Below are 13,006 nucleotides of genomic sequence, written 5' to 3' on the forward strand. Positions count from 1 at the left end.
TAATAGGGTTTAAAGCCTATCGACTACATTAGCGTCAATAAAGCTGCATGTAACTCTTTCTCCAGAAGGCTAGAATACTTTAATCTTTAATGCAGGATTTAAATTCTCAGTGTATATACGCTGAGAGAAATCCCAGGTGATCTTAACAGTGATGATGGTGATACAGTGGTATCACCAGCATATCATTCTGGTATCACCATGTCACGAAAGTAGTTAGTTATTAGCACTGTCACCATACAAATTAGTTTGTCACCGTATAAACAGTTCAGTAATGAAAATTAGATAAATCTATAAAATCTCACCACATGAAAAGACAATGGTATTATGGTGTTTAGGTATCACCATAGTATAGTGACATGTGATAAATGGTTGTGAAAACCGACAAGTTGAAGATTGAGACACTTATGCAAGAAATAACAACATATCCTGGCAGCATAGTGTAGTTGCATATGGTACAACATACCTACATGTTGATGAGAAAGATATAGACGTAACAGTTGGGTATCTTTAGTGTTGAAATGTTACAGAGTAGAGCAGCAGTGACGAGGTAAACATGATGAGGTGTCAGTCCCTCAGCCTGGAGAAGAGTTTATCTGAAGTATAAGAATGGAGTCTTAAATACTGTCGAAGATGACTTGGGAGATCTCCAAGACGTTACAGAAGACAGTTTCTCCTGGAATCTGGTGATTCTGAGGAGATTGTGGTAGATTTCCTCTGTCCCGAGATACTGTCATGTTGCTGTGTCAGGTTGAGGGACTGACCTCCTCAGACTATTCCTGATTATATCATCGTTACAGTGTCACTTCTGCTGACTTCAATCCTTACTCCGTATTTGACTGAAGAAGCCTACCGTGTAGGCGAAACGTTTCAGTAATGAAGATATCCAACTGTGGCACATGTATCTTATCAATTCTAGTATAGTGCCAACATACCCTGGCACTGTAGTATAGTGCCAACATACCCTGGCACTGTAGTATAGTGCCAACATACCCTGGTACTGTAGTATAGTGTCAACATACCTTGACACTATAGTAGTGCTAACATACCATGGTACTATAGTATAGTGCCAACATACCCTGACACTATAGTATAGTGCCAACATACCCTGGTACTGTAGTATAGTGCCAACATACCCTGGTACTGTAGTATAGTGCCAACATACCCTGGTACTATAGTATAGTGCCAACATACCCTGACACTATAGTATAGTGCCAACATACCCTGGTACTGTAGTATAGTGCCAACATACCCTGGTACTGTAGTATAGTGCCAACATACCCTGACACTATAGTATAGTGCCAACATACCCTGGTACTGTAGTATAGTGCCAACATACCCTGGTACTGTAGTATAGTGCCAACATACCCTGACACTATAGTATAGTGCCAACATACCCTGGCACTGTAGTATAGTGCCAACATACCCTGGTACTGTAGTATAGTGTCAACATACCTTGACACTATAGTAGTGTCAACATACCATGGTACTATAGTACAGTCCCAACATACCCTGACACTATAGTATAGTGCCAACATACCATGGTAGTATAGTACAGTGTCAACATACCCTGACACTATAGTATAGTGCCAACATACCCTGACACTATAGTATAGTGTCAACAAACCATGTTACTATAGTACAGTATCAACATACCCTGACACTATAGTATAGTGCCAACATACCCTGACACTATAGTATAGTGCCAACATACCATGGTAGTATAGTACAGTATCAACATACCCTGACACTATAGTATAGTGCCAACATACCCTGACACTATAGTATAGTGTCAACAAACCATGGTACTATAGTACAGTATCAACATACCCTGACACAATAGTATAATGCCAACACACCCTTGTACAGTACAGTGTCAACATACCGTGGCACTATATTATAGTATCAACATACCCTGGTACAATAGTACACTGCCAACATACCTTGGCACTATAGTATAATGCCAACATACCCTGGCACTATAGTATAATGCCAACTTACCTGTAACTTGAGGTCATGTTCTCAGGAAGACGCAGTCTGTGGTCTTTCCAGGACTGAGCGAAGAATATGTCAGCCACGTATGTCTGTTGAGAGACACGCAGTGTTAGACATGGTGAGACACGCAGTGTTAGACATGGTGAGACACGCAGTGTTAGACATGGTGACACGCAGTGTTAGACATGGTGAGACACGCAGTGTTAGACATGGTGAAACACGCAGTGTTAGACATGGTGAGACACGCAGTGTTAGACACGGGGACACACGCAGTGTTAGACATGGTGAAACACGCAGTGTTAGACATGGGGACACACGCAGTGTTAGACATGGGGACACACGCAGTGTTAGACATGGTGAGAAACGCAGTGTTAGACATGGTGAGGCACGCAGTGTTAGACATGGTGAGACACGCAGTGTTAGACATGGTGAAACACGCAGTGTTAGACATGGTGAGACACGCAGTGTTAGACATGGGGACACACGCAGTGTTAGACATGGTGAGACACGCAGTGTTAGACATGGTGAGACACGCAGTGTTAGACATGGTGAGACACGCAGTGTTAGACATGGTGAGACACGCAGTGTTAGACATGGTGACACACGCAGTGTTAGACATGGTGAGACACGCAGTGTTAGACATGGGGACACACGCAGTGTTAGACATGGTGAGACACGCAGTGTTAGACATGGGGACACACGCAGTGTTAGACAAGGTGAGACACGCAGTGTTAGACATGGTGAGACACGCAGTGTTAAACATGGTGAGACACGCAGTGTTAGACATGGTGAGACACGCAGTGTTAGACATGGTGAGACACGCAGTGTTAGACATGGTGAGACACGCAGTGTTAGATATGGGGAGACAAGCAGTGTTAGACATGGTGAGACACGCAGTGTTAGACATGGTGAGACACGCAGTGTTAGACATGGTGAGACACGCAGTGTTAGACATGGTGAGACACGCAGTGTTAGATATGGTGAGACACGCAGTGTTAGACATGGTGAGACACGCAGTGTTAGATATGGGGAGACAAGCAGTGTTAGACATGGTGAGACACGCAGTGTTAGACATGGTGAGACACGCAGTGTTAGACATGGTGAGACACGCAGTGTTAGATATGGGGAGACAAGCAGTGTTAGACATGGGGAAACGCGTTGTTAGATAATGTAAGACATGAGAGAGACTCATTGTAAGAGATGAAGGAGTCACATTGTAAGACATGGGGAGGGACACACATTGTATGACATGGGGAGGGACACACAGTGTAGGACATGGTTACCTGGAGGTTATTCCGGGGATCAACGCCCCCGCGGCCCGGTCCATGACCAGACCTCCCGATGGATCAGGGCCTGATCAACTAGGCTGTTACTGCTGCCCGCACGCAGTCCAACGTACGAGCCACAGCCCGGCTGATCCGGCACTGACTTTAGGTATCTGTCCAGCTCTCTCTTGAAGGCAGCCAGGGGCTTATTGGCAATTCCCCTAATGCTTGATGGGAGGCTGTTGAACAGTCTTGGGCCCCGGACACTTATGGTGTTTTCCCTTAGTGTACCAATGGCGCCCCTACTTTTTATTGGGGGCATTTTGCATCGCCTGCCCAGTCTTTTACTTTCGTAGGGAGTGATTTCTGTGTGCAGATTTGGGACCATTCCTTCCAAGATTTTCCAAGTGTAGATTATGATATATCTCTCCTCCCTCCTGCGTTCCAACGAGTACAAGTCAAGTGCTTCCAAGCGTTCCCAGTAGTTAAGGTGCTTGACAGAACTTATGCGTGCAGTAAAGGATCTCTGTACACTCTCTAGATCTGCGATTTCACCTGCTTTGAATGGAGATGTTAATGTACAGCAGAATTCCAGCCTAGAGAGAACAAGTGATTTGAAAAGGATCATCATTGGCTTGGCATCTCTCGTTTTGAACGTTCTCATTATCCATCCTATCATTTTCTTTGCACATGCGATCGTGGCACTGTTGTGATCCTTGAAAGTGAGACCCTCAGACATTACTACTCCCAGGTCCCTTACATTATTTTTCCTCTCTATTGTATGGCCAGAGTCAGTAGTATACTCTGTTCTAGTTATTATCTCCTCCAGTTTTCCATAACGGAGTAGTTGGAATTTGTCCTCATTGAACATCATATTATTTACCGTTGCCCACTGGAAAACTTTGTTTATATCTTCTTGGAGGTTAATGGGGACATGGGGAGGTACACACATTGTATGACATGGAGAGAGACACACAGTGTAGGACATGGGGAGGTACACACATTGTATGACATGGAGAGAGACACACAGTGTAGGACATGGGGAAGCACACACATTGTATGACATGGAGAGAGACACACAGTGTAGGACATGGGGAGGGACACACATTGCAGGACATGGGAAGGGACACACGGTGTAGGACATGGGGAGGAACACACAGTGTAGGACATGGGGAGGGACACACATTGTATGACATGGAGAGACACACAGTGTAGGACATGGGGAGGGACACACATTGTAGGACATGGGAAGGGACACACGTTGTAGGACATGGGGAGGGACACACAGTGTAGGACATAGGGAGGGACACACATTGTATGACATGGAGAGAGACACACAGTGTAGGACATGGGGAGGGGCACACAATGTAGGACATGGGGAGGGACACAGAGTGTAGGACATGGGAGGGACACACAGTGTAGGACATGTGGAGGGACACACAGTGTAGGACATGTGGAGGGACACACAGTGTAGGACATGTGGAGGGACACACAGTGTAGGACATGTGGAGGGACACACAGTGTAGGACATGTGGAGGGACACACAGTGTAGGACATGTGGAGGGACACACAGTGTAGGACATGTGGAGGGACACACAGTGTAGGACATGTGGAGGGACACACAGTGTAGCACATGGGGAGGGACACACAGTGTAGGACATGATCCTCCTTCCTCTCTTACTCCCCCTTATCTTTTCTCCTCCCTCTCTCCCTCCGTCCCTGTCTCCCTCCCTCTCTCCCTCTTTCTCTCCCTCCCTCTCTCTCTCTCACTCATCCACTTCCTCTCACTCTCCGATATTCCGATAAGGTACAGCGGCTTCTTCCGACCTCCGACCGATGTCTTCCGCCCTCCGACCGATATCCGATTACACTGCTTTACCTTAGAGGAGGGAGAGGAGGAAGAAGAGGAGGAGGGAGAGGAAGAGGGGGAGGGAGAGGGGGAGGGAGAGGAAGAAGAGGCCAGTTTATCGCTCTATTGTCTTCTGTTTATCCTCGTTGACCATTTCATTTTCCTCACAACATTTTGTTGTTCTCTCACTACCTACCCTCCACCTCCCTCCCTCCACTTCCCTCCCTCCACTTCCCTCCCTCCACTTCCCTCCCTCCACTTCCCTCCCTCCACTTCCCTCCCTCCACTTCTCTCCCTCCACCTCTCTGCGGGTTGCTTGCTCTTGTTTGCAATCAAGAGCAAACAACCCACATATAACGAGCAAACAAGAGAAAACAACCAGTATATAACGAGCAAACAAGAGTAAACAACCTGTGTATAACGAGCAAACAAGAGTAAACAACCTGTGTATAACGCGGAATGGAGTTTAGGTTGACTCAGCATCCAGCAGGGAGCATCCTGGCGGCAGGACAGGGATATTCTTGCAGGCCCCAGCGGGTCGTTAAGGCCGAGATTCCCGGTCGTAAATATCGCGTTAGCGTCTTATTGTTTTGGTGCAGCTGACCGCGTGGAGTGAGAGAAAGTGAGAGAAAGTGAGAGAAAGTGAGAGAAAGCGAGGGAAATTAAGAGAAAGTGAAATCTTCATGTCTTGTTTAAAATTTTTTCACTGACTGGTTGATGTGACGAGCATCCTGGCGTGGTCAACCAGCCTAAACGAACAACCAGGCAACCAGTCACTCAACCAACATACCAAGAGATAGACAAACCTGTCAATCACTCAACCGAACAGCCAATTAGCTAACCCATCAAGCAAGAAAACAACCAGTCAACCAAAAGGACACTTAACCAAGCAAGCAATCACTCAACAAACCTACCAACAGACAGACAAACATATCAATCATTCAACCAACCGGCTAATTAGAAAATCAATCAAGCAAGCAAACAACCAGTCAACCAATAAAGGTAATTAACCAAGCAACCAATCAATTAGCTAATCATTAGTAAACTAATCTTAATCAACCAACCGCCCAACAAACAAGCCAATCAGACAACAACCAGAGAGAGAGAGTGTGTGTTAGAGAGTTAGAGAGGGGTAGAGAGTTAGAGAGAGAGAGAGAGAGAGAGAGAGAGAGAGAGAGAGAGAGAGAGAGAGAGAGAGAGAGAGAGAGAGAGAGAGAGAGAGAGGTTACTCTACTGCTCTGTTGTTAAACCTCTCCACTAAGTGGCACCAGTCACTGGATGAATCCAAAGTCAGCTGTGTGGTAGCACTGGACATTGCTGACGCTTTCGACCGGGTGTGTCACCAGGGCCTCTTAGCAAAACTTCAAGCACTGGGAATTGCAATTGCAGGCTCTACGCTATGTCTCCTCAGTGACTCCCTTCATGGTAGATCACTAAGTGTAGTTCTCAATGGAACGGAATCAGCAAGACATCCTATTGGGGCAAGTGTTCCACAAGGAAGCGTGCTGGGTCCATTGTTATGGAATGTCTACTTCAACGACCTTCTTCATCTCATCCCAGAATCACATGCATATGCAGACGACTGTACACTGACATTCACTTATCCAAGAGAAGAAATGCCAGCTGCTCTAAGCTACATCAATCACCAGCTGAGAGCTATATCAGCTTGGGGAAATAGATGGCAAGTAACATTTGCACCTGAGAAAACGCAAATGATGACCGTCTCTAGGCACCATGATGGTAATGCTGGTGCAGTAGTAAGGATGAATGGGAGGATGTTGGCACCTGGAGAAGAAGTTGATATCCTTGGGGTGAAATTTGACTCCAAACTAACCATGAAGAACCATGTTGTAAATCTTGCAAACAAGGCAGCCAGGAAGCTTACAGCACTTCGCCGTATCTCCCATCTGTTTGACAGTAGGGGTTGCAAGATACTGTACGAGGCACAAGTACGCTCGCACCTTGAGTATGCTCCACTTTCTTGGTTTGCCTGCCCCCCCTCTCATCTGCGACTGCTTGACAGAGTAGAGAACAGAGCAAGACGTCTCATCTCTCGCCTGGACCCATCCTGGATAGATCTGTCATTTCAGCAGAGCCTTCAACATAGGAGGGATGTGGGTGGCCTTACTGTTATGTACAAGGCCAATATTGTCAAAATACCACACTTGGATCCACTTCGAGGACAGCGTGAAACAAGCTTTTATGCCACAAGACGGGCAGAAAGCAGCAACTTCACTCTGGCTGTACCCTTCTCCAGAACATCACTCCATCTGAGATCATGTATACCCAGGATGACTAGAGTATGGAACACATTCGTACGGCATAATGATGTCAACGAGATAAAGTCAGTTGATCAAATGAAAATGCTGGCCCACAGATGGCTCCAACTTCATCCTGTTTCCTACTTGTATGTCTCATAACAATAAAAATGCTTTCAAATGAGCTGATGTAGGTAACAGCTCTTAGCTTGCCAATAAAGTTAGGAATCCTTAACCTGTAAATAGCTGTCAATAAAGCTAGGGATCCTTAACCTTGTCAAACCCTGTGTAGAAAAGAGAGAGAGAGAGAGAGAGAGAGAGAGAGAGAGAGAGAGAGAGAGAGAGAGAGAGAGAGAGATTGAGAGAGAGAGAGAGAGAGAGAGAGAGAGAGAGAGAGAGAGAGAGAGAGAGAGAGAGAGAGAGAGAGAGAGAGAGAGAGAGAGAGAGAGAGAGAGAGAGAGAGAGAGAGAGAGAGAGAGAGAGAGAGAGAGAGAGAGAGAGAGAGAGAGAGAGAGAGTCAGAGAGAGAGAGAGACAGAGAGAGCGAGAGAGAGAGAGAGAGAGAGAGAGAGAGAGAGAGAGAGAGAGAGAGAGAGATAGAGAGAGAGATAGAGAGAGAGAGAGAGAGAGAGAGAGAGAGAGAGAGAGAGAGAGAGAGAGAGAGAGAGAGAGAGAGAGAGAGAGAGAAGGGTAGGTTTAGGGGTTGTCTTGGAGGCTAGCAGCAACAGTTTAGTATTACCATGTAAATTTAACCCGCCTCTCTGAAATTGCCTGTTACTCATTCCTGACCGCTGAGGCAGGAACACCTCCTCCTCCTCCTCTTCTTCCTCCTCCTCCCCTACCTCCTCCTCCTCCTCCTCCTACCTTACTACACACACTCTTGCTTGGCAGGAATCAACGTTATGGAAGTGGACAACTTCCATCAAGACTGAGGAGCTGAAGAAAGCTTTTACACAGACAAAATGTTTTCCTATACTCTTGTTCCCTGACTTTGCATTTCATCCTGTATCAATCTCATTCTTCGAGTATTTTGTATGTCTTAACTATGTCTCCCCTGAATTTTACACTCTAGTGTTGTTTGGTGGAGTACTTCCTTCAGTTCAGGCACTAATCTCATTGCAGTCCTTTGGATATTTTGCAGTTCTTTGTATTGTTGATATTATGGGGCTTGATGGTGGCTCCTCATACTCCAACATAGTTCCACAATACGTGACACAGATGTACAAATTATATGTACTTTTGGAGATGTTCGGTGCAATGCTTACTCCCAGATCTTCTCCTTTGTACATTGCTTCGTCTCTTCTCCCACGTGTACTCGCTTACATGTACACACCTATATGTGGTTGGAGGGGTCAAGTCCTGGTCCCGCCTCTTCGCTGGCCGCTACTAAGGTTACTCCCTCCTGGCTTTGAGAGCCTCATAATACCTCATCTTAAAGCCATGTAAGGATCCTTCATCTGTCAGGCCACTATCCAGGTCATACCAGTTCCTGACCAGTTTAAGGCTGAAGAAATACTTCCTAATATCCCTGTTACTCACCTGTGTTTTCAGCTTCCAGTTGTTGTCCTCGAGTTCTTGTTTACGTCCTCCTAAACAATCTGTTCACCCTATCAGTTCCTCTCAGTTTTGTACGTTGTTTTCATATCACTCCCAGTCTTTCTTTCCTCTAGTGTCATCAGGTTGAGTTTCCTCTAACCTCTCATCATACGACCTATCCCTTAGCTTAGTGAATAGTCATGTTGCAAACTTCTGCACTTTCTCTATTTTCTTGACATGCCCGAATAGGTGTAGGTTCCTTATTGGTGCTGCATACTCCAATATGTGCCTGACATATGTTGTACACAGTGTCGTGACTCCTTGCGTTTTTCTTGCAAGAGTTTTGTGGTTGATGTGCACCTCACGCGATATGCTTGGTACAATGCTCACATTGAGGTGCTTCTTGATAGAGGTTTGCAGCCTTTGTTCCCGAACCTCTTCTTAGTCTGTGGTCTTCTTTGCCCATCTTCCATCTTCAGAACTTTGCACTTGCTGGGGTTGAATTCCAGTAGCCACTTGTCAAACCAGAACTTCTGCCTGCTCAGGTTCAGTTGCAGTCTTTCCTGGTCCTCATCTGTTTGTATTCACCGCATTAATTTCATATCCGCGATTAAAGATGTCTCTAATTCTATCCCTTCAGTCAAGTAGTTCACGTTTACAGGAAACAGTACTGGTTCTAGTACTGATCCTTGTGGAACCCCGCTTGTAACACTTCTTATTCTGACATATTTTGCATGAAAATCCCTCTTTGCATCTGCCCACTAAGGCATTCTTTGATCCACTGGAGTATGTTCAGTGTTCACAGCTATTCCTGCATAAACCTCAAGTTTTGACCACAGTCTTTTGTTGTGTGTGTGTGTGTGTGTGTGGGTGTGTGTGTGTGTGTGTGTGTGTGTGTGTGTGTGTGTGTGTGTGTGTGTGTGTGTGTGTGTGTGTGTGTGTGTGTGTGTGTGTGTGTGGGGTGTGTGTGTGTGTGTGTGTGTGTGTGTGTGTGTGTGTGTGTGTGTGTGTGTGTGTGTGTGTGTGTGTGTGTGTGTGTGTGTGTGTGTGTGTGTGTGTGTGTGTGTATGTGTGTGTGTTTGTGTTTATGTGTTTGTTTGCTTGTGTGTGTTTGTGCGGATGTACTCACCTACATGCGGTTTCAGGGTTGAGTCTCAGCTCCTGCCCCTCCTCTTCGTTGGTTGCCACCAGGCTCAATCGGTACAATACTCAGACAAAAGTCCTTCTCCTTGACTGAGTCTTGCATCCTCTGCCCCCGAGACTGTACAACGCCTGCGGTCTTCTTTGCTCTTCTCCAAACTTTATAACATTGCACTTGCTGGGGTTACACTCCAGCAGCCACTTGTCAGACTAAATCTGCGGTGTGTCCGGATTCATTTGTAGCGTTTTCTAGTTCACGTCTGCGTATATTCTTCTCGTTGGTTTCACCATATCCATACGCGAACGCATGTGTACTCCCTTAATTGTGGTTGTAGGGGTCGATTCACAGCAAACACATACACACACACACACACACACACACACACACACACACACACACACACACACACACACACACACAAACACACACACACACACACACAACACACACACACACACACACACACACACACACACACACACACACACACACACACACACACACACATACATACATACATACATACATACTGAAAGGCCCCTCGGAGCTAGTGATCACGTGGTCTGAGCTTCGAATACATTGTAGTTAAAAGTGGAGAGGGAGGCAGCAGGAGTAGGGCGGGAAAAGCCAAACTACAAAAGAAGGGGACTACACAGGCATGAGAAATTTCCTGCATGTGGTACAGCGGGAAAGAGAACTGGTAGGAAAACAGTAAATAAAAATGATGGAATACGTGAACACAAAGTGCAAGGAGGCAGAGGAGGGGTTCGTACTCAAGGGCAACAGAAACAGTAAGAAGACGAGAACGAGTCCTTGGTTCACCCCAAAGGTCTAGAGAGGCCAAAACTAAGTGTGCTAGAGAATGGAAAAAAATATAAAAGACGAAGGAGCCAGGAAAATAAGGGGATTAGCAGAAGAGCCAGAAATGAATATGGGTGGATAAGGAGGGAAGCCCAGCGGCAATTTGAGAATGATATAGTATCGAAAGCTAAAGCTGACCCAAAGCTGTTGTACACCCACATCAGGAGGAAGGAAGGAAGGAAGGAAGAAAGGAAGGAGAGGAGATCACCAAGAAGCATGTGAAGAGCTCAACACAAGATTTAAGGAAGTATTTTCAGTGGAGACAGAAAGGGCTCCAGCAAACCGGACATACCACACAACCGAGGAGGAAGTGGAGAGGCTGCTAAGTGAGCTAGATACCTCAAAGGCGGTGGGAACGGACAGCATCTCTGTGGGTTCTGAGAGAGGGGGCAGAGGCGCTGTGTGTGCCACTAACAATAATCTTCAACACATGTATCGAAAAGATGGAACTACCTGAGGTATGGAAGACAGTAAATGTAGTTACAATCTTTAAGAAAGGAAACAGACAGGTAGCATGAAACTACAGACCAGTGTCATTGACATGTATAGTATGCAAAGTTATGGAGAAGCTTAACAGGAGAAAACTGGTGGAACACCTTGTGCGCGATAACAAGTACAGTTTCAGCGATGGAAAATCCTGTGTCACAAACCCACACACACATACACCGGCTGCAATACACAACGCGAGGAGAATTGAAGAGAACCTACTGACCTAACTAGGTATCTAGAAGACAATAAGACAGAAATAGAGAAGCTATCAGAGGTCGGGAAAAGAGTAAATATAGCACCAATATTTAAAAAAAAGGGGGCAGACAGGTAGAATAAACTACAGGACAATGTCACTGATACGGTTGTGGAGAAAATTATCAGAAGAGTAGTGATTCATAATGAGCAACAGTCACCACGGTCTTAGAGACAATAAATGCTGTCGAAAGCTAAGTAGGAGAGAGAGGGACGGGTGGACTGTACATGTTTGAACGGTAAGAACGAATTCAATTCGGTTCCTCACAAGAGACTGGGATTAAAGTTAGAGGATTAGGCAGGAATAAGAGAGTAACCCCTACAGTAGATCAAGAACCACTTAACAGGAAGAAAACAAGGAATTATTGTCAGGAAGGAGGTATCAGAATGAGCGAGTGTGACGGGTGGAATTCCCAAGGGTCACAACTTCGACTAGTACTGTTTCTTGTGAATGTAAACGACATGACTGAGTCAAAAGTATCTTTGTTTGCAGGTTATGTGAGACTACTGGGAAGAATACAAAGAGGAGTAAATCAGGAAAGACTACAAATAGATTTGAAATAGCTGTCTGCAGGACGGGTCTGTCAAGTGTCTATTAAAATTTAACAGCAGCAAATGTAAAGATATGAAAATCGGGGGGAGGGGGATAAAGACAACCGGAAACAGAGTACAAATTGGAGGATCAAACGCTGCAAACCTCCCCAAACCTCCCTGAAAGAGACAAATCTCAGGGTGAGCATAGTTCCGAGCATTTCACCTGAGACTCACATCAACTGAATAACCACTGCAGCAAACACTGCACTGATAAATTAATGGATAGTTTTCAAAAATATCAACAACTGGCAAAGATATGCAACCAGACTAGTCCAGAGCTGAAGGTCTGAACTACGAGGAGTTAAACTTGATGTCCTTAGAAGACAGAAGAACCAGTGGTGATGCAATTACGACATGCAAAATACTGAGAGGAAATGACAATGTGGAGAGAGCGAGCTCGTTTAAGAGGCAGGTCTCAGGTACACAAGGTCACAGCTGGAAGTTTAAGACACAGATGACTCACAGAGATGTTAGGAAATACTGGTGTAACGTTAGAGTAGCCAATATGCGGATAACGAACTAGTACTCACAAAATTCATACATACTTTTAAAAATAATATGATAGGGGTCAGGCAACAAGGAAGGTGTGAACCCAGTGGAAGCTACTGGAGAGGTGGCGCCACGAGCTGAGAATCTTTCCCTGTCAGCACGAATAGGTGAGTACACACACACGGTGGAGTGGTCACCAGTACCAGGAAAGAGTCACGCGCTGATTACACCTCTGGCGTGAGTCCTTTCAAGACACCAGTGGTTCCTGCAATGGTGTGTGT

General features: G+C 45.6%; 1 protein-coding gene across 1 annotated transcript in view; it reads right to left on the reverse strand.

Annotated features, from left to right (window-relative positions):
- Positions 1-13,006, reverse strand: part of LOC128688638 (glycine receptor subunit alpha-2-like) — a 67,080-nt gene that overhangs the window by 35,490 nt on the left and 18,584 nt on the right. The window contains exon 2 of the mRNA XM_070084500.1: positions 1,999-2,081. Within this exon, the coding sequence (XP_069940601.1) occupies positions 1,999-2,081 (83 nt within the window). The remainder of the gene's footprint in view (positions 1-1,998; positions 2,082-13,006) is intronic.

This window comes from Cherax quadricarinatus, chromosome 13 (genome assembly GCF_038502225.1).
Source record: "Cherax quadricarinatus isolate ZL_2023a chromosome 13, ASM3850222v1, whole genome shotgun sequence".
Taxonomy (NCBI): domain Eukaryota; kingdom Metazoa; phylum Arthropoda; class Malacostraca; order Decapoda; family Parastacidae; genus Cherax; species Cherax quadricarinatus.